The sequence below is a fragment of the Danaus plexippus genome, chromosome 26 (genome assembly GCF_018135715.1).
Source record: "Danaus plexippus chromosome 26, MEX_DaPlex, whole genome shotgun sequence".
NCBI classification, from domain to species: Eukaryota; Metazoa; Arthropoda; class Insecta; order Lepidoptera; family Nymphalidae; genus Danaus; species Danaus plexippus.
In genome coordinates, this window is record NC_083554.1 from 1,325,107 (window position 1) to 1,348,562 (window position 23,456).

General features: G+C 32.7%; 1 protein-coding gene across 3 annotated transcripts; it reads right to left on the reverse strand.

Annotated features, from left to right (window-relative positions):
• Positions 1-3,993: 3,993 nt before the first annotated feature.
• On the reverse strand, positions 3,994-22,538 carry LOC116774289 (coronin-7). Of its 3 annotated transcripts, none has more exons than XM_032666970.2 (23): positions 22,416-22,538; positions 21,666-22,047; positions 20,884-21,070; positions 20,448-20,651; positions 19,426-19,647; positions 18,131-18,258; positions 16,892-17,032; positions 15,363-15,824; positions 15,055-15,163; positions 14,494-14,592; positions 14,044-14,149; positions 13,359-13,400; positions 13,087-13,184; positions 12,516-12,629; positions 11,937-12,191; positions 11,489-11,748; positions 11,153-11,271; positions 10,371-10,509; positions 9,433-9,564; positions 8,888-8,962; positions 8,315-8,450; positions 7,749-7,846; positions 3,994-7,532 (listed from the first exon to the last, which is right to left on the reverse strand). In XM_032666970.2, exons 2-23 carry the CDS (start codon positions 21,972-21,974, stop codon positions 7,440-7,442), a joined length of 3,528 nt encoding a protein of 1,175 aa, XP_032522861.1. In that variant the 5' UTR covers positions 21,975-22,047; positions 22,416-22,538; the 3' UTR covers positions 3,994-7,439. The 3 variants fall into 3 exon arrangements, with proteins under 3 accessions (XP_032522861.1, XP_032522860.1, XP_032522862.1); XM_032666969.2 differs by having other exon boundaries at positions 13,359-13,403; XM_032666971.2 differs by lacking the exon at positions 15,363-15,824 and having other exon boundaries at positions 13,359-13,403.
• Between the last annotated feature and the right edge of the window lie 918 nt (positions 22,539-23,456).

Sequence of the window (23,456 nt, forward strand, 5' to 3'; positions counted from 1 at the left end):
CTGTGGGTTCTCTCACCTTGAAAAGGCTAATTTAGTTCTGTTTATATGTAGCGGAAGTTCGGATTTTAATCCTTTCATTATTAGCGTTCCATTCTATGAATACGAATAAAGAGACAAATACATAAAAATATAACACTATCATACTAACTACCATATCAATGTGCTTATTCTTCGTTTGTATCGCAACACTGAAAACGCAGAGTTAACAGTTTGTCATTATTGAACGAGAAACGTAACACGCTTCGTACATAGTTTGAGAACGCTAACTTAGAATGAGCACACTAGTAAGTGAGCTTAGTACGAAAGCCATCGATAGAAAACAAAACGGATCATTTAAATTTTGAATTTTTCTCTCATAATCATTTTTTGTGTACATTTTTCTAGTTTCAAAAAATTTTAATTTTTTAGACGAGTTCTTTTTTTAAATTTCAGAATATGTTTTTTCGTAAAACTACAAAACTTAAATAAATTAATTATATTTGTATCTACATATTTTTGATACTATGTAGAAATATTCTAATCGTTGACATTTTATTTAAAAGACGTTAAAAGTCTTTAAGGTTCACACTCGTAAAGGGGCTCGGAGTAATATACCTATCACTAATGTTTATAAATAAAGAAACGTAGTCATTTTATAGTTTTTTTATTCCAAGGAAGACTTACTTTTTTTAATTTCCTTGGAAATAACTTTAAATAATAATATTTTTTTTTTATCCCTAATCATAGGTAACAAATTTTTACCATATACAAACTTAAATAATTCTGAATCTTGTGGTTTAAAAACTTAACATGTCGATTCTTAATATTTTTCCCACGTCGATGTTTGTAACACAAAAAATATTATATGATAATAATATTAAGTAAATATGTGGAATTTGACATAAATTGGAAGCACACTGACGTAGTAAATGTGACAAATCCTTATCAAAATTAATTATGTCGTTATAAGATTCGGTTCTTTCTCTCCTTTAACTGAATCATTAGTTGTTTTTTTTAGACTATGACATTTTTAACACTGAAATTATGGAATAATTTCTTTAATATCAGCGATTTATTTATTATAACCAATTATTATGTTATTTTGAATACTGTGTTGAGAAATTTGAATTGTCTAAAGAAAAAATGTCTCCTTTGTGGTAAAGACTACAGTTGCATTTTCACTAGCATCGGGAGCTACACTGAAAATACAAAAATAATCATCTAAATCTTTAGTTGTATTTCAAATATTAACACTATACTGAAGTCACATTTAATAGATATTTTTTTGGGTACACCGCCCACGTAACCTACATATTTCTTAAGGACTTTAAGAAGTAACGTGGAAATCTTTTAAGATGAATGAGGGTAATTTGTAGCAAAAGGCCCTAAAGTGCTGCTTGATTGCGGCTAAATTTTTCACTTTTCTCAAAGGCCATTATTCTTGTATTCTCAACCAAATTTTTTTTCGTAAGTAAATTGTACTAAATGATGTGTGGTTTTTGTGTGAGCATCATAATGTATACCGTATTTTGTACATTATCTTGCAAGCTTAACGTCTCGAAGCATATTTTTCTTTTATGTGAAAATATTGGAAGTAAGAAATAACGATGGAACCAAGAATTATTTTAATATGTACATTAGTCTTTGTGAGGCTATGAATTGTTGAGTCTCGTAGACCCAATATTTATTATTAACAAAAACACTTTACAACTCGTGCCCAATACTATTCTTTTGTTTATATTTAAATTTGACAGAAAAACAGGAAACAGTAAGTTATTAGTATTAAATACCAAAAATGTTAATAGTTTAGTTTAGTCAAATAAATATTTTGTAAGACTATAAAAATGTATATCTCGTATAAATATTCATAAATTTGGAAAAATATAGAATAAAAGTAAAAAAAATAATATTACGAAAAAAAAAATATAACCAAATTTTGGTGTTGTTTTGCCGGCGACGGTAGGTAATAACAATTAGATATACTTTCCATATAAACCATAGAATATACTAAATAATGAATAAAATGGCCGAATGAAGCAATTACAATAAATACACTTCCTACGCTAACACCTACGTTGGATAAATATGTCAAATGTCAATAGATTAAAGAGGACCCAGAAACCCTGAATTATCCAGCAATATTCCGTAATAGTAAATATATTGAGATTGCTTTTTCAAACATTTCATAGAAGTAATTAACACTATTTGTAACAAACATCAATTGATCATGTTGCGTGTGATGTTTTTAAAACGTTAATTTCTCGTGGGATCTTTAAATTAACGGGTCAGGGTCGCTCTTTAATCTAAACTGAACTTTGATGTCGCTTGTACATTATTATATAATTAGAAAAGTTTTAGAAATACAAACACTTTGTAGATTACATCATTAAAAATATTTTAAATAAGGATTTTTGTTGCTAATTTGTGTTCGTTTATATATATATATATATTATTGTACCGAACAATTAAATTTTTTGTGTTACGTAAAATTAAAACTAACTTTTATAGCGATAGAGCCTAGCTGTGGTCAAGTCACTTCAGCTGGAACATGGGCTGGTTCGACTGGGGGAGTCGAAGGGCCGCAGGTGCCTTGATACCAAGCTACGATCTATGGTCACCACTCCTCCAGGGACCGCTTCGTTAGTGCTGATGTGGACTCTCAGGTACAAGAACACGCTCCTGACTCTACCTAGAGCCAGCGTCATGAGTAATTTATAGATGGTAGAGCCTAGCTGTGGTCTAGTCACTACAGCTCGAATATGGGCTGGCTCGACCGTGGAAGTACCACCCCCTTACAGAAGATCGGCGCGAAGTAGTCTTCAATGGCTGTATCTCGTCTGATGAGTGAGAGAGCCGGTTGCCCTTCCCCTTTCCTACTCTTTCCACTCCCTTCTACAATCCAGGACGGTAAGGTATCTGCAACACCCCTTATGTTGCAGATGTTCCTGGGCGACGGTGACTGTCTTCCATCAGGTAGGCCGTCTGTTCGAATGCCGCCTTTCAAACAAAAATAAACTAACGTAACTCTTTTTACTCTTTTCAAGGTTTTAAAAAAGAGAGCACCTATTACTATGATTAGCTTAATTTTGTATCGTCACCCTGACATAGAACAGATATGAGAGGAAGTTTTTTATATTTTTGTTCTATCGTAAGTAAGAAAAATCAGAATTTTTATTACACTTCTCTCTAAACGACTTGTGCATTGATAAAAAAAAAAAAAAAAAACACATATATTTTAATAAATTTTATCAGATACAAATAGTCTATAACGATGTAGGTCATTTCAAAATCGTTGATGGTGTCTAATACATAAGATAGAAAAACGTATAGCTTAAGACAGGAAAATGTAAAACATTTTGCCTTAAACAAAAAATCTAAGTTTTTTGCCATTCAATTCGTCAGTCTTAATTCGAACCTTTACTGTATGAAGCTGTTGTCAATCTTAATTATCATTACAGTAAGTCTAAACTAGGTAACCAAAGACTCAGCGTGTTTTCCCGCCTTAAAGGAACAGGAGAAGAACCTCGGTAGAAGATATACAAAAATATATATAAAACGTGGTCGCTTAAAACAAAAATGTTCCTAAAACCACATACAGAGTTTTAAGATATACGGCGCGGCGATCAGACAGATACATAACTTTATTAAGTAATAATTAATAATCACACATCTAAACTTTCTTTATAATAATAGTAAAGAGAAAAGCGCCATCTACATGCCGATTTCTTCAACTTTTTCTTTCTTTTCTTATATGATTTTTGATAAAAATACATATAATAATAGCTTCAAGTGGTAGAAGGGTAATTTTTTTCTAACCATTTTCTTTGAATAGACCTTGTTTAAATCGTTTTAGTAGTTACTTTGTAAAAAAAAATCTAAAATTATTTTTTTCGTTTTTTCGATTCACACAGACTATGTAATATTTTGTTTAATGTTTAACAGATAATAAATATTGCAATGGAAGAACTAGAATTTATTAAAAAAAAATATTGGGATTAAAATAAAAACCACAAAAATTTAGCAAGAGTTTAATAAAAAAATGCAAAGTAATAAAATATCTCCAAATATTGAACCTTATTGCTAGGGATATCAGTAGGTTAACATCCAAAAATACAAAATACACGCACTCACACATTACAGAGTATTCGTTACACATGGTTGAAAGATCGTCTGCTTATGAATAATATTAAAAAAAAAATGTCATGTTGAAGATATAACGCCAATCTACAATCACAAGTAATTGGCACCAAATTTCGAGACAAAGAACATAGATTTTGTTTCCGAACGAGTTCAGAAACGAATGGTACCGAGTTTTTATTGTTTGTGCTATTTAAGGCGGTTCATTTCACACAATTTAGTCATCAAACTTTGGAAGACACGTTAAATAAATTTAAATCGATTTGAAAATAAACATAGCAACACCGGCTTAACATATTCGGAGGAACATACATCGGGGTTGCCATATAATAAAATATGTTGAATTAAAATCACCAGACGAGAAAATATATCAAAGAAATATGACAAATTACTAGAATTTTTTTTAGGTTCGTAGTTAATTTTCCAACCCTATTAGAATATTAAATTATAATATATATTATATATAAATTGAGCTTATTTTTACCGCTACCGTATTTACTATGGATAGTGCTCGAGTGCGTCTTAGCTTGAAGCTGTTTATAAGTGCACAGTCGAAATTATTGGCCACAGATACGGATCGTGTCCGATATAATCACCAGTATGAAAAACTATGTTAATACTTTCGACTCAAAGGAATATGAACCTTATTATCATGTGATACGTATTAAAATTTAAAGAATACCATGACTAGCGAATAAAATTATATCTATACATATATTTTAAGTAATACAAAAGCGTATGTACGTCACCGTCTCACGAGTACAGAGTGGGAAAAATATAACGCCTTAGGATCTTCACACATGGACGGTTTTTAGTAGCGTTTAACGCCCAGTGTGTTTATTACTTTAGTGGCCATAATAACAGATAGATTCGTTATTTTTTCCACTTTAATGCTCGTGTGAAACGTTCACAACAGACATTTGTCCGTTTATTTTCACAACAGAATTATTTGTAATTCGATTCAAGATCTGTGTGTTCACACAGGCCGATAAAAACGAGCGTTAAACGTCACAAAACACCGCCAATGTGAATCGACCCTAAATTCCATAGGCCGATACAGTATATCAAAACCGAAATAAAAATGCAGCGACGATTACAGCCATGTTAAGGAAACTTTTAAACAAAAGAGATTCGATTATAATACGAACTTAATATCAAAAAAAATAATTAAATACAATACTAGTTTTAATTCATTAAAATTAACATTATACCACTTAATATACATATTAAAATGAAACTATATTTTTGGATATCATTTCGCAGAGATACTTCTGTTCAATCTAAACAATACGATCACTGTAATATATAAACGTTCAGATACAAAAAAAAATATCCACGAATTATATCCGAAAAATAGTGTTCGATTGATATATATATTTAGTTATATAGAACATGAGAGTTACAAAGTCGTACCTACAAATCGTTAAATCAAAAATTTTATAGAAACTCAATAAATTTTCAAAATCACAAACTTCTTATAAAGCCAGAGTGAGATCTGTCGCATGTTATCTGAACGTAACAATTATTAAATCAGCGATCGACGCTATTAAAACGAAGTATTTTATCGATATACATTCGTAACGAATGCACCAAACCGATTGCCTTCCGGCTTAAGAACACAACAGATCAATACGCTCCCGCCCTAAGAATAGTCACAGAACAAATATACATCGGCTGCGAGAAATTCAAGTACAAAATGAATAAATCTATTATCCATAATAAAACAGAGACTCGATACAATTAAATCTTTGGCGTTTTGAGCAAACAGATGTTATGGCATCACTAGCTGGTGTAGACTCTGTTTCTTTTAATATCTTTATATATAATGACTATATATATACCGGTTACATTATTATCAATTCCCTAATACATAGGTGTACCCTATACTTCCTTAACGTTAAGAATACATAATACATATTACATAGAGTAAATAAATGCGTTACAAATGTAGGAATGTCTATGGACGCCGATATTTTTAATCTGCGGCGCCGTCGTTTAATATTTATTAGAAATCGATTAAAGTTATAACAAAATGAGCATCGACTGAGCATATCGTTTGGTCGTTTCCGTAAATCACAACACAAAATCATTCTATACGCTTATTGCGACTGAGACGTCACCAGATACATATCGCGGAGAGCTTGTCGCTCATAAATCTTCACACGTAATATTAACGCAGGTTGTATGACGAGGGAAGCCGGGCGCTTCGTATGTATGTAGTGACGTTGCAAACTTAAAATGAGCCTACTTATGCTTCTTCCGCCATTGATAAGTTATACATAAACATAACACGACATGTAAACAATATATTTTACATTCGGTTCTAATTTCGATTAAATGTTAAACACGCCTACAGCCAGTTGATTGAAAATAATGAAAACGGTTCAAACCCAACAAGCAACATTCCATACAAAACAAATACATTTCAGGTCGATATAAAAATTATATATAATTTAAATATACATAAATTGCATATTATTGGTACCAAAAAGTATATATACATATAAATATATATATATATATATATATATATATATATATGTGTGTGTAAAGGGCAGTTAGATATTAGTGGTTTAGTTGGTAGAGAATTACTTACAAAAAAGTTCCTCTCACTAACATAAACAAAATATATTCATTTGTATAGAATATTATTTGTTTTTATTTAATTAATACACAAACCATACAAATAAATTAAACATGTAGTTTTAATTTGCGTTGCCGATTTTTTAATCACATTTTCATCAAAATCAAATAAAATTCATCTTCCAAGTAATGCAAGTTTCAAATAATTTTATATAATGAGAAAAAGTATACCTTAATCCTAGTCACCTAAATCTGTAAGAGATCTCGTAATTGCGGGGACATCGTATAAAGTTATTTGCATGAAAAAAATTCTATAAAATATGGGTCGAGTATCAAAATACTTAGGTATGCTAGGTAACCTAGGTTTCAGGACTTCACCATCCATACAGACGGACTACTATCTAAGACGCTATTTAGTCATATATACGACGAAAACGACTTTTACCTAAGTCCATATATTTAGTGCACCAGTTTAACTCCCAATGTCAATTCATATGATAGTATAAATCATATTTTTAACTGAATGTTATTGTCTAGAAACTTCTAGAACAATCGACATCGAACGATCCGGCTGAATCTCCTAAATGCAATTTCTATTCTGGGACAGAAAATTTATGTTACCTACATTTTCGAATAACATATCAGAACACATTTATACAGGATGTTCTAGCGATCAGATTATTAATACATATACAGGTTGTTCACAAACTAAAGCTAATAAATAAATGACATAATGAAATTCAATGATCCCACTCGGATTCGTCCACGCCCTCCATATTGTCCTGCTCCAACTTCAAATTCATTGTCACCTTAGCACTCATTGACTTCATTATCTGTATGAACAAACATACAATCAGTATACATATACATGTAGATAGTTATGTACAGTGACTAATATATTTATCATTAGTAAAAAAATATTATTATTGTATATACCGCGTAGTGTTATAGAGTGAATTTAATCAGATTAGAAGGGACATTTTTCTATTTGAAGATAAAAGTAACAAATTTTTCTCCTATTTAAAACCAACTAATGTATGTATACTCACACTATCCTGCTTGTCTTTAGGGTCCATGGGGACGTGAGATTTTATAAGGTCGGGCTTGGGTTTCGGCTTCTCCTTAGCGGGCGCGGAGTAGGCCGACACTAGACATATAAAGTGTTGTATGAACTAATCAATATTATATTAAATGTTTTTTGTTCCTGTTACATTTGACATTTCTCTGGGACATAGTACTGCTGGTGTATTTGGTTACTAAGTCAAAGTTAGTATTAACGAAAATGACAAAATTTAACTACCTAAACTTTGTAAGCAGTATACTTTGGTCCTTTGTCGACAAACATTTTACTGATAGATAAATTAAGCGATTTATTCAAACGAGGTGTTATATATTTACTGAGTTCCGACTTACGTGTAATGGTACATGTACTTCAATATGTACACAGATATATGAAGAAGCAGACTAAAATAACTAATGATTTCACAATTTAAATACCAGCTACAAATTAAATATTAACATAAAGCAAAAATCACTTGCTCCTTATAGGAACTGTTATATTCCAATACCGGCTAGTGACGTCATAATCTCTCTCTTTCTATGTATATATACGTACATGGCTCCATTCCGGGCGGTTGCAGACTGGCTGTTAGGGCTGCCACATGCTTGTTAGCGAACCAGTCGCGGCAGCTCTGCCAGGGCTGCCACGTCACCAACGTGGGAGGGAAAAGATCGTCTTGGAACAGCTCGCTCTGGAATATATGATAGTAATGTGATGCGTACATATTTATTCTATAAAGGGTTAGTATATAATAAGTATATAACATTGTAGAGATTTACGTTTTTATAAATACATACTTCCCAATATATTGTTTACAAAACTACTTATATGTTTAGAATGTATGTTTCTTATTTATATACAATAAAATTAAAGTAAATACGTTAATGTTAAGGGAACTGATATTTTATTCATTATTTATAATAATAATCTCGTTTTAAAATTGTAAATTATCATACATTTTTTTTAACATGTTGTTCATATTTACAAATCCTTATATAACTTTACAAATATTACGTTTTCCTAAAAAAAAAAATAACTATCGTTTTAGTCAACGGGCGGTTCAATTAATTTAAGGAAGCTGAGATTTTTTTTTAACAATTTATCGTTTGTTACAGCAATAGACTCTACCTTTATTCTGGGCACAGTGAAGGACAAAGGCTCGATCGTTCCATTAGTCAGTCGCAGCGCTCGTGCGAATTCCACCTATAAGAAATATATTTAGTTAAGAAAAATATCACTATATATAATGCATATATTATAGGGGCGGTTAATTCTATCTTATATTACATTAAACACATTTTTTTTGGAAAAAATAGGGCAAGGATTTTATATACATTTATTGAAATCTGATTATTTGAACAACCTCACAACTAAATAACATTTTATATAAAACGAATATTTGCAGATTACTACGCGTTATTATACTATTTTAAAAAACCGTGATCACGGTTGCTGAAAAGTAACCGAAACGTCGGGTGTACGTAGTTTTGAATAATAAAATATTCGTAGTAATCCGATAATATTAGTTTTATTTAAATCAATACACGCGAAATTGCGATCTCATTATAGCTTTTTATAGTTTTTTGATGGTAGTATAATATTGTCTGTCTTTATTTACGACTAAAATCAGCTTGCATGTTTGTAATAATGGTAATGTCAATTTCGTCGCATACCTTCTCTACAGCGACTAGGTTCTTAGGAAGGAAACAGATCCCTTGATGAAGAGAGGCGGCGCGGTGATGAGAGAGCGCGCAGATGTACGGAGATTCACACGTCACCTCGTAACAGTATATAGTAGAATCACCCTGGAACGTAATACATAGCACTTAAATATATTTTACAGTATTGGAACACAATACACAATAGTTAATCTTACGCTAGTCATAATATTTATAACTACGGTTTAATTAAAAGCTTAAATGTTAATTTATATTAAGATAATAATAATACTAGTACAACTAACGCCACCTAGTATGAAGTATGTAAATTCTCTCTTTAGATTCGACCTCTATCCCGGTATTTACACTCGCGTACGAGTCGAGAGACGAGACACGAGCCGAAGCACAAGGTGAGAGTGCAAATAGTCTCTCGCGGCTCGCCTCGCGTCTTTTCACGCTCTTGTCAGCGCTCGCGTCCTGAGGTGCGTGCTGTGATACGAGACGAAGCACACGAAGAGGTACGAGGCGAGAGTGTAATTACCGGGTATGGATTCTAATAAGCTTCAGTTCGCTCTAAGTTGACTTGAGTACTTATACTTGAGTAAGCATCACGTTGTTTTATTGAAAAGAAACAATTTTAAATATCAGCGTTGCTGTTTGAAGAAGTAAAAACCTCTCCAACGTATTTCTCATTTATATTTTAATGGAACTTATATTTATTAAAGATTATTTGATATTAAATGTTTCGCAAGCTTATCTCCTTATTATAAATCTAAAGATAATCTGTTTAAATAAAGTAAATAACCGTTTTATCAGTTCCATTCTAAGAACCTCACAATTAAGTGTATCTATTTCTGTAATTTCATTTTTCTAAATGAATTTCTAGCATTATAAGTATCTCGTCAACATCAATATTGTACATCTTTCAAACATGTTAAAACTCCAGTACTCACTCGTCCCGTCAGAAACAATGTGTTCGAGTCGTGGTCGATGTATGTCTGTAGTATGGCCGGCGATACGTCCAAGCCCACGGTGCATACAGGCGAAGACAGGTCGCTGGCCTTGTACAGCATTATTTGACGCTCCGATACTCTATACAACATAATAATATGAAACATTTACTATCAATGGAAATGAATTTATTATAAAAATTGTTTTTTTTTTTTTATTCATACACTGTACAGCAAAGAATTTGTCTATGGAGTTTTTAGTGAAACATGGAATTGTATGAAAGTTGTGAATATTAATTTAGCTGTAATTTTAAACAGTTTCTCATTACATAATTTGTTTGAGACAAAGTCGCAAGTTCGTATCATTAATAAGTACAAAATATTTTTGTTTAATTAAAGCGAGTTTAGACGAATTATTTTACGTGTATCTTACAAACTTTGTACGCAACAAGTTAATGCGGTAATCGTTTAGAATGAAGGTATATATTACGGTGAACTAATGATTCTGTCCTTTAACTCATTGTCATATAAATCTCGGAAGATTTTGTTTTGTAACATGAATATATTTTATGATATCTATAACTTTCGCTTGCATTCATTGAAATAACTAATATTTTCGGATTGCTACGCGTTCTTTTATTATTTTTAACAACACACTCCCCACGTTTCGGTTAATTTGCAGCAGCCGTGCTCACGGACAGGCGGGATGAGAAATATTCTCATCTTAGTTTTATTTAAATGAATAAATTTAGTGAAATAGGTATAAATGATATATGTCGTCTGACTTGTCGAAGCCGGTGACTACGAGGTGAGTGGCTCCGAGCGCCCACACGAGGCGACCGCCGCGAGAACTCGGCCCGGGGCCGGAGCGGAGAGGAGCAGTCTTAGAGCGAGGCGAGTAGATCTGGAATATATTACGTTACAAAATAGAGGTGTGGAGAACATGTTGCTTCAAGTTAGAATTTCCATTGAATATATTGAGACGTTACAAAAAAAAAAAAAACATATTTATTTGTGGCACATCTTGTGAATCTTTCCGTAAATCTGAATACATATATAGTTCAAGTATTATTTATTTACTGAATTATTATTACGTTATCGAAAGACAACAAACGTCTAACCCGTATAAAGCCATCCTTGCAGAGTGTAGCGAGATACTCCCCGCACGGCGACCAGTCCAATGCGAATATTTGATCGGTGTGACCGGTTAGCGTGATCTCGGCCGTCGGTACGTCCTGGCTGAGGTCCCAGATCTTGATAGTCTGGTCGTGGGCGGCAGTGGTGAGCACGTCGGAAGCGGTCGGATGGAATCTAATAATGTATATCTTATCGGGGTGAGCGGAGAACGTGCGGTTAGGCTCGTTCGTAGACTCTTGGAGACCTGGAAGTAAATGTTTGTTAGAAGTTTTACTACCACTAATTTTCGTATATCTTTAGAAGTAATTTGTTACATATTACAATAAAAAACAATATCAAGAGTCCTAAATAGAAATTATTCCTCGGTACGGAAAGCACGTAAATACGGTCCAAAGTAATGAAGATCCAAAATTGAAACCATTGCAACCAGACCTCCTTCGGGGAGGATCCACTCGCGGACCATTCCGTCGTCGCAGGCCACCAGAAGCCGGCGGTCGTTGAAGGGGTCGAAGGCCCAGTCCTGTAGCGGCGCCGCGTGTAGCAAGGCCGGTGGACCTCCGGCGGCGGGGGTCAGCGCAGACTGGCCGCACGGCACCGCACTCAGGCGAGTCGCGCCACAAGGGAGCTCCACCACCCCCAGGCGGCCGCTGCCACCAGACAGGGGCACGGCGCAGCGCACGCCGTTTGCTAAGAAATAAATCATTATATATATATATTGGTTGGTGTATTTGCCTTCCATACAATGATAACACTATACAACACCATGTTCAGTGTTTACATTAGTAAAAATTTATATATAAACAATTTTATGTATATTTTTACAGATTAATTATTTTTTGAAGAACATTTAAGTGACACCATGATCTACTATCTTTAGCTTAAATGTGAAAGCGTATAGTTTCACATCAATATATGTTTTATATCGTTTACACCATTTCATCTAACTCTTGTGCGGGGTACAGACTATACTATCTGTATTATCTTTCATACTGTGTCGCACACATTATTTACCATAGAACCCGTTGCACTCTCCAGATATCTGTCGACTTATGTTCTTAATGTTCTCCACGTGCGTCGACTTGTGTGCTGGAGTGCCTTTCAGGTGACGGAATTTTGACACCTTGCCTGAATAAAATATATATTGTTAGTATAATAAGGGTTTATTTTCCGCATTTAGAAACGACACCTTACAAGTATTATAAAACTGTAGGTAGCTCATAGTACAAGGCATTTGCTGGTTGGCTTTCGTAGGGAACGGTTCTCGTGAGGTGTCGGCGCTATTTGCAGTGAGCAGTTTTCACAGCACCCACATACAATTTACTAATGTTATGTGACTAACGGCTGTTTGTTGATTTCGAATATTGAGATCGTACTGTTATTTGTTCTTAACTTCAAAGTTAAGTTCATGAAGGAGCAATAATTAATTGTAATTTGTATGACTCGATTGTATTTTCTTTTAATGCAATTCGTCTTCTAAAAATATATTAAAAACGGATTTCAGCATATTGCTTTACATAGTATAGTTACATACAAGGTATTGGTTTTATGAGTCGCAATAATTACTATTAAGTAAATAATTTACCAAATACAGTGGACGTTCTCTTAGTGGTGACGTTAGGAACGGATGATCGTTTCTCTTCTCGTTCGGGGCTCTTTCGGGATTTAACAGAATCTCGGCGTCTGAAATATTATTAAAAACATATAAATAAAGCGAGGTGAATCATTACTGACTAGTAGTATTCTGTTTCATTCCTTTTAGTGAACGAGTGAATGATAATATATGGTTACATAAACAAACTTTTCCTGAACGATGGAATGAAGATAGGAATGAATGGGTCATTCATCAATATTTACCTCAGAGGAGCTGGCGACGCCGGCGCCGGGACAGACATCGACCTGCTTATAAGAAAAATCAAATTAATATAAAGAAAAAAATATTTCCCTCATACGCTTTCTAACTTAAGAATAATTTCATTGTCAGTGAACTATATCTCAGTATTAATATTAAAAAAAATTACTTTATAATTTATACACGCTGTTTGTAACACGGCTGCCTATGAAACGTACGACAAATGTCGCTGTTGCATTATGTGGTGCGATATTTGAAAAGAAAAAATCATCAAGTAATAACTAATTCGTTAGATATTACTGAAAATTATGTTACGATAACAAAATATAACTCAATCGTATGTTACAGAATTTACTCCGATATAAAACCGTCGATAGAAAAACCATGTATGCTTAGTCCCAGTTCACATCACTACTACACACGGAGCCTTAACAAGTCACCGTCATCATTTAACGTTCACAAATCATCACACAACACAGTTGTGTGAAATTTAGGTTATTTAATAAGAAACGAAAAACGCTCCGTACGCAGCGAGAATGTAAACTCGGACTAAGCACACTAGTTTATAAAATACCCTATGGCATACTTTTATAAATTTGTAAAAACAAATAATCATATTAATACATTTACGACAAACTAATTAGAGAATATATACGTAGATATGTATGTATGTATGTATATCTGACTAACTCAGTATTTTCAAACATCTTCCGTCGCTCGGCGGTGCTCGGCGTTTTGGGTCTGTAGCTGACCTCCTCTTCGACACTCGTGTCCGATTTGCCATTGGTATATTCTTCTGTAAAGCAAAAAAAATTGTTATATTATGAATCGGTCATATCGGCGAAATTTTAAACTTTCATTACTATAAATATAAAATATCACTTTATATTTTTTCATTGTATCATCATATTTTCTGTGTTTGCATATTTAAAACTTTTTCTTAATAAATCGCCTTCATTATTGTTCATTTTAAACAGCTTTACACTTATCCCAAACTTTGTATCGTCCCACTACAAACATAGCTTGAGAGTTTTTCATTCGTAAATCTTTAACGTAGATTATTGAATGAGAAACGAGTAACGCTGCGTGTGTAAGTAGAGTGACGAACAAAACTTGTACTAAGGATAGTAATGTTAGCACCTTTAGTGAGTTCGGCGTCACTAGTAGGGGAGAGTGACTTTTCTTTGTCATCGTCCTTGACTGACGGTACAGGCGCCACTGGTGTACCTGGTGATTGTCCTGTATATAAAAATATTTAATAAAATTTCATCACATTCACTCGTTTTATTTCAACTGTAGTGTCGTATTTAGTTTTGAATGATATATAAGATTAAGAATACGCCTGTTTTAATTCATACAACAGATATTGAAATCGAAATATTTCGATGTAGCATTATTTTTTTTGTTCAACTTCATAATTATTTATATAGATAAAGATTTAACATATACAAGGCAACGCGGAAAACCTAGAGCTTATAAAAATGGTAAGAGATGCTTTTAACTATATAGTAAATGAAGATATTGCAATATTTTTTTCTCAGGGGCAAGTTACAAAATGTTAAAAATATATTAAAAAAAAATATATATGTGTGCTTATATTTACTATCAGAGGTCGTCACGGGACTATACATTCATAACAAACATCAAATATTTAACATTCTGATATAGCTGATTATTATCTATTCTGATATCTAACGTTACCTGAGTCGGACCTCGACACACCGGGGACTAGTGGAACAGAGAAAACTTTGTCGAAGGAAAATTCCTCGTTACCAGTTGCCGCTGAAAACGGCTTCGGCCCGAGGCGGGGCTAGAAGTAATATTACAGACTAGTTAATAATTAATGTTAACACTCGATATTGACACTTAACTATACGACAATATATTAAAAGATTCCTGAAATAAACATATATACATGGTGCTTAAAAAAAAACAAAATACAAACAAAAAATATTGTTTTATATAAACATAAAAACCAGTGCGGCAGCCGTCAATCTACCGTATGATACCTTATAGCCGGCGCCGGGTATGGTCGACGTTCTGGGTTTCGGTTTGGGCGCTTCCTGTTCGTCGGTGGAGCTGCCTTCGGATATGGACGACCTGGGTAGCGGCTTCGGCACCTGGGCTGGGACGCCATTGATCAAACTATTGCTCCTGGACAGCGACTCCGACGAGTCCGAGCTCTCATTCTTCTCCAGCGAGCGTCCTTCACTATTCTTCTGTTCGTCGTGGTCGTTGTCGGTTGCTTTCTTGAGGTAACCGTTCGTTTCCTTCTGCTTCTCCATACCCTTTATCATGTCCTTGACGTTAACAAAGTCTATTCGGTCTTCGTCTCTGTGTTCCGGTGTGAGTATGACCTTCACAGATTCCTCGTTCTCTCTGTTCTGGACGACTGGCTTCGCCTCGCCGTTCTTCGGCGCTGGCATCGATAGGATCACTTTCACCAATTCTTCGAGGTTTCCGCGGTGTATCTAAACAATTTACGCAATTATAGTATTATATAAATCTCAATAAAAATTAATTAACAAACAAAAGCAAAAAAAAATAACCAAAATACTTACTTCAGTCACTCATAAACGTCACTAACTACACTACACTAAAAAATAAAACCCAAAACACAAAATAAATTCACATCCTTCACAAAAATAAAAAATAAAAAAAACTTTAAACGAACTATAAACATGCAAAACAAATACTAACTACCTTCAGTAGCGACCACTACATGTGGAATTCGATTTTTAAAATAACATTCATCAACAATAAAGCCGGGAATACATTAGACAGGTGTCCAAAAAGTTGTTATAGGGGAAACAGGATACCACTGATGTGAAAGATAATAAATAAATATCTATATATTTCGAAAATACTAGATGCTTGAATCGGATACGGGTCTGTTACAAAACAATATATTTCCGGCTTAATAACACACAACCAATACTAGAAAACATTAAACACTAAAGTTGGTGTAGTTCCAAAAACTATTGTAAAAAAAATCCTTTGATTCGCAATATATTCAGCTGTAGGAAGTAACATTATCTATGTACTTCGAGAACTCGGAATTTCACTTCATGTTTTCAAACCATTTATTTAACAAAAACTTGACATGACATTAGTTAATTAGGATATAATTTGTAAAATAACATAAAATCCAATCCCGTGGTGTACAAACAAATTAAACAAAAAATATATATATTAAGTTAATTACATTACACATTTAGCTCTCTACACACACTGCCCACCAAAAGTTTGAAAGCAACTTGAAAAAATTACATCATACAATTAAGATCCAAACTACAAATTTTCGTACAAATGTTAGTTTAAATAATATATATATGTTTTCATTAATAATAACAGCGATTATTGTAGTTTTTTGTTACATAAATACGTATTTATCAGTTCCATATGCAATAAGGTGGATAAATAACTTGTAAGTACAAACTTTTGTATTTTCATTCAGTATAGTAATTTTTTTTAAGATGTCTCGAACTTGTGGTTGGCGGTGTACATGACACAGGTGGGTATACACTATATATATTACCTGACTGCAATTGTCGTGGTCGGGTCTGAGAGAGATGTTTGGCACGGGGTAATCACTGCCCTGTAGCCACATCGGAGCACTCAGGTATGTGACACAACCCGTCGTATCAGGATACAAATCAGCATGGTAGTCCCGGTAACTCTGGTGGAATAACACCATAATACACACATATATGTAGTTGATAACATACACAGACAATTTGTCATGAACAATTATTTTAATATCTAATGGCACTGACAAATCTCAGCCGCCATTTTTGCTACTCTAGCGAAATGTGCCTGATATTAATTTTACAAATAGTGTCAATTACAATGAACTGTGACCCACGCGAGAGTTCGACGGTAAACACTCAGTAGATCAGAAAAAAACAAGCTTCTGATACATTCCGTACATTTTAATGGAAAATATAGTTTCTAAACTTTGCTTATATAAAGATTTGCACAATTATATGAACAAGTAATTTTTTATATTATTTTTTCAAATCTATAATTTTTTTTAAGTTTTTTTTTTACATTTAATATATAAAACCTAGAACTAAAGAAATAAGCATGAATTTGGCAAAATATTCCACGAATCCAGTGCGAAAGGCATAAGTAAAAAAAAGATAATATTCAATGTAAATCTTCTACTGATGATATTTTATGACATAAAATCTTTCGTCATAACAAGTATATGATTATATATATTATAAATTATGAATTCCTAACTTAAACAAAACAGAGCATTATCCTTCACACTGGAATAAAAAAAACAATCAAACTTGTAAAACCACGTCGTTATTGTTATTGAACATACTCCAATATTGAGACAAAACAAAACCTCCAGACTTCCAACGACCCTGAGTAGTAAAATACGTACATGGCTACTTCAATGGTAAGTACAAAAAAATTTTCTTACTATTTATAAATTATTTGAAGTTTCTAATATCGACGTACATATCAACGACAACCGGGTCAATATTTTTTTTCGTTCGACAGCCTAGGGTAGGTTTTATAAAAAAAAAGTTTGAAGCACTAGTTTAAATTTCAGGAAAAGAAAATGGAACCCATGTCCAAAATAAAAACGGTTCGGCACAAAAACTCCTAGTTATAATACAAATATATTACAGGACAATCAAATTTCAGTTCATAATAACGTCCGTCCAGTTTTCAGTTGTTTGGACTAACATTAAGTCAAGCATTAAGCTCTAAATCCATTTCAGGCGGTCGATGGAGTGCCCCAGCCCCTAGATTCACCCACCTTCCTCGGTACTTGGTACATGACGGGTATCACGGCGGAGCCCGCCAACTGCAGCACGCGGTTCACCTCGCCCTCCATAACACGCAACGCTCGCTTCGGCACAAGACAAGCGCCTCTCGTCTGCTCCCCTGGAGATATACAGAGTTAATGCTAAACATACTTAAACATCGTGACTTAATGTCTGCAATAAGATAAATATTTTATTTTTATTTCTATAGAAAACTAAACAGTATATGTAAATCGTATATATGAAAGACCGTCACTATTTCCTATAATTCTCCATCCAGGTTTAATATGACCAAGGAAGTTTTTTCTTCCTTCTAAATCTGTATCGTTCAAGATGAATATTTGGGTATTCAAGTGTACTGGAAAGCACTCGGAACTGAAAACCCGTGCAGTAACCAACATGCTTTGACTCTGTTTATTATAAATCTAAATTAATCTTAAACGATATCATTAAAACTAAATGCAAAGCCAAACAAATAATGCGAGAAATTGTTCAAATATAATTCTCAGGAAAAAATATAGAGAGCGTTCAGAAAGTGTTACCAGTATCATGGATAAAAAAATTAAAAACAAAAATTGCAAAAACCTAATGAAACAAATAAATTGCTTCCTACTGACATAAAATTAAATATTAATCTGTCATATCAAAACAAAAAATTAATAGTAATATCATTCTGTATACTGACATATATAATATACATTTATATTAACTAAGACTCCAATCCCTTCAACAGATTGTTGAACATTTATGTAAGTAACGGCTCAATGCCTAAGCTTGTTTGTTATAAATAACAAAAAAAAATAGGTTGTACATAATGTGCGAAGTTCATACACACAGTGGTCGTCATCCCAATAAGAAATATTATCTCAATATTACTTTAGGCCTCAACACGATTATACATAAATAAAACTATTACATACATATGGTTCGAATTGAATAACATCTTTTTTGAAGTCGGTTAAAAACGACTTCATCTGTTTTTCGGAAATTAAAAATTGTAAAACGTTTAATTCAAATTGATATTACGAAAGCAGCATTTAATTTTAGTCAACATACCACACACTAAATCTAATATTCGGATTTAATATCAATGAAAACTTGAGGAAGAGATAACAAAGCAACTTTTTATTCTATTACTTATTTTTTTTTTTATAAATAGATTATCTTCAAATTAAAACTATATAACTTTTAACATACTACATATAAAATTTCTTTCATTCATAAACCTATATTAATTCTCTGTGCATGTGACAGTACGACTAGTACGGACACAAGTATATAACTTTACCTGAATGCCTCAATCCTTCAATGAGATATGGCTCTCTATCAGATAGCTCCATATATAATATAGTCGTATCTCCCTTCCCAGCTAAGAACAGCATATTTGTATCAGGGTCATACAAGGGCATCAGCACTCCTGTAGAACAATCCAGTTCCAATGTCTTCTGTGTCTGAGATAAATTACGTACATCCCTTATCATTATTTGACGGAGGCGAGCCGAATCGAAACCTGCATCAAATTGAAACATAATATAAAATCTTCCATTTAATCGTTCGAGCTACAGTTACAGATTTGTTTTTCAATCTTCAGCGTTACTTCCAGTAATGTCCTACAAAATGGCTGAAGCCAGTGTGTATAGTTTTCAAATACAAGGCTATACTTAAATGTTGCCATTACCATTACAACATTATAATAGTTCAGTATTATTATTAATTATAAACAGTCATAAAAATAATTCTAAGGATTATAGTATATTATAATTAGTACGGCACGGATGGCGCCACTTGTAGCATATTTTATAGGACATTGAAATATCTTTCAAATAAAATCAAAAATTTATTAGCTAATATAAGTGATAAGTTCATTGACACAAGCCTGATTCGAATCTTCAACCTGTAGATAATAGTATTACAGTTAATTACCAACTAAGCTAACATGCCCCTGGTTATTCACGAATCGTGCTTGTAAGAATTTTAATATAAAAACTAAGATTCTAGCTATAATATCAAGTTATAATAGGAATTAAAATAAAATACATATTAAGGCATCATAATTTTTTACTGATAAAACCTTTTTTCCTAATTTCTTTAATTTAAATATAGATATGTTATTTCTCATACATGTATCTAGATCGTTTAGTTTTAATCATACATTAGTATAAAGTTAACAGGGACATAGTTTAATCACAATTAATTAAATAAAAAAAATATTCACCGTTATTAGTGAATAGCGACTTGATTAGAAAGTATGAGATACAAGATATCATCTTAACATATAATATCCGATTGCCAAAATTATAAGTTGAATACCTGTTGTTAAGATCCTGTCACTATCACCGAGCCAGACTAGTCGACTGTCTTTGATGTTCTGGTGGCTGTTAGTCACACCCAACACCGGGTTTGGTGTCCGAGGATCCAAGATACGCACTTTCTTATCCTTGCACGAAGTCCCTACTAGCTTCCCATCTTTCTTCCAAGACGTTGATTGGATCACCTCTGTATGGTCCTTGTTAACTGGTCATTAAAAAATATATTTTATTTTCACAACACAAATATTTATGTAAGTGATAACTAAATTAATATTTTAGGATATTATATGTGTTTTTTATTATTTAAAAATACATACTCTCAACATATCTATTGCTTTGCAACAACCAAATTTATTTATTATTAAGTGATAACAATTTCTTCTCCTTATAAAGACAATAATTTATGTATTTAATGCAAATATATATATGTAGTGTACCAAAAGCTTCCTTCTGCTTAGTGAGATCCCAAAGAGCGAGCTCATGTCCGGAAGCAACATGAATAAGTCCGTCAGCAACTGGATGGAAGCCAACATTTTCAACACGCCTTTGCTTTTGTGACAGTGTGCATTCGGGAGTTGAAAGGGATTCTTTTAATCCCTCTTGTGGGATATGCCATACTTTTACCTAAAAAAAACATTTGAAAAAATGTTTCATACTTTAAAATAAAATAATATTAAAGTTGAACAAATAGATAAGGTATACACGATATGAACAATATCAACCCTTCAGTGATGATAAAAAAATATTATCATTGGTGACTCATGCTTTCATTCCGCAGTTGCTTTTTCTCAATATAAAGAGGCAAAAATAATTCTAATGGTCCATTCAACAAGTAGGTTGAAAAACCGTTACCAACATTTTCATGCAAAAATGTAATTTACTAATTAGACAATAATGATGTTACGGTAAATTGTTTTTAAATTACTTCCGTCATAATAGTTCTAAAGAAAACCGCTTTATTCAAAACTAAACAAAACTCTTTTTCCATTGTCAATAATTAATTATTAAATAAATAACTAACAATATCTTAATAGTAATGTGATAGTTCTTATACTAGATATTCTTATATCTTAGTGTTAAAAAACCATTAAAACTATCTTGTTACTAACGAATTATTTAAAATGTAATATTATGCTGGTAATGTATCTAAATTATGTTTGTTTTTTAATTTTAAATAACTGGTATCAGGATACTGCTTAAGAGTAGCTGTAAAACATACCAAGGAATCCTGGGAGCCAGTTAAAAGCAGGCCATCATGAAAGGGAGAGAAGTCCATGTCCGTCACTGTGTCAGAATGCGCATGTAGCAGTGGCATCGTCTTACTTTTCCTACCACAATCATCTAAAGGTAGAACAGCCAAACTAGAACCCACATGCTCCCAATTGAATGCCATGAAAGCAGCAGATGCACATATATTATTGCCATAAGTCTGATATGAACCGACACAAATGTCCCGTATGCAGGCCTCGGGCTTCGGCACAATAGGTGCCGCATTTTTATACTTAGAGGCTTTAAAACGCCAGGCCATTTTCAGGCAATTTTTAAAATCAGTCTTTTTAAATGGAATGTGTTGTGGCCTCACGAGGAGGCACTGTGGATATCTGTAAAGGACAAAACAATAAATAATTGGAAACTTTATATCACTATGCACACTTAGGTTCCTAAAAAAAGTTCCTAAACTTAACTTCAAGTAAAAGAGAAAATAATATGTGAATTAAGTTATTTATAAACAAAATATATAATTATTTTTTAATTTTAATTCTAAGCAATTGTTATTAAATCCCGCTCCCAAGAACAATCAATCACAATGTATTTATTGTTCATTCTATTCACCTTGTTTTGAATAACTAGACCGGGTCGTCACCGGAAATGGATAAAAATTTTCAACCACTAGCTTTAAGCACTAATCAATTCAATATTCACAATAGGAATATAAACACTTAATCACTTAATGACTTAAAAAGCTCACCTTTTTTATTTAAATCAATAAGAACCCAAATATCCGCTGGACACTCCCCCTAAACGTCGGCCATTTCAAATTCGATTCAAGCGACGTTTATTATGGATCGATAACATAATTTCAGTGTCGAATGTCGATGTCATTACAACAAAGACAAAATTATTGTTATATATTATATCTTTTTTCGATAAAATTTCATTTTGATCATCTAATATGCGTGGATAAGGTAAAATTTACATTTTATGGATAAAAAGGCGTAATTTATTTCACTTCAGAAGGTCCAGAAATAAGTTCTTCATAAAGATTGTATTTTTATATTTACAAATTAAATGGTAATTTAATAAATCATAAGTGTAGTTTATAGTAATTCATATAAAATATTAAGCGGTGACATAAGATAAATTTTAGGATTGCAACACTGACATATTAAATTTGTTGTATACTGCTTTCACTTTGTAGTTTATACTTTATTATTTATAAATTAAAGTTTAAACTTACTGCTGTAGCAAAAAATACGCAATAATCATCATGAATATAGTTGTTTTAAAATTAAAATTATACATTTGTATACCAAAATGACTGTTGCTTAGAATTGACTTAAAATGAATCAGTCAAATAGTTAACTAATGTTTTCAGAGTAGTTAATAATGAAGATGTTCCTAATCCCCTTACCCTTTAAGAGGAGCACTCTGTTTCATGATAGTAGAAAAAAAGCTTCCAGACTTAAATAAATACATAGTTAGATGCTAGTAACTACTAGTAAGATACTAGTATTCAAAAATTATATCTTCGTCAACTACAGACGCACAAACAACAAAATCAAATGTCAATAAATGTGAAATCAATTTCATTTCATGCACTGAACTTACCGTAATCAAACATTAACAAAGGCTTACACCTAGTCAATCAGACTATCTGTATCCTTATTATATAAATATTAAATTTCTTATAGTCTTCAAATTAACACAATAAGAATGTCAGTCAGAGTAATTAAAGAGGTGCAGTTTGTGAGTTTATGTTTATCTCTATAAGGGTACCATATTACCCACA

Excerpts from the sequence above, each read along its gene's own strand:
- LOC116774289 (XM_032666969.2), bottom strand. The coding sequence starts at position 21,974 with ATGGCCTGGCGTTTTAAAGCCTCTAAGTATAAAAATGCGGCACCTATT. Across the intron at positions 17,033-18,130 it reads TGTACCAAGTACCGAGGAAG|AGTTACCGGGACTACCATGC; the intron begins GTGGGTGAATCT and ends TTATTCCACCAG. Across the intron at positions 11,272-11,488 it reads GCAAGGATGGCTTTATACGG|ATCTACTCGCCTCGCTCTAA; the intron begins GTTAGACGTTTG and ends AATATATTCCAG.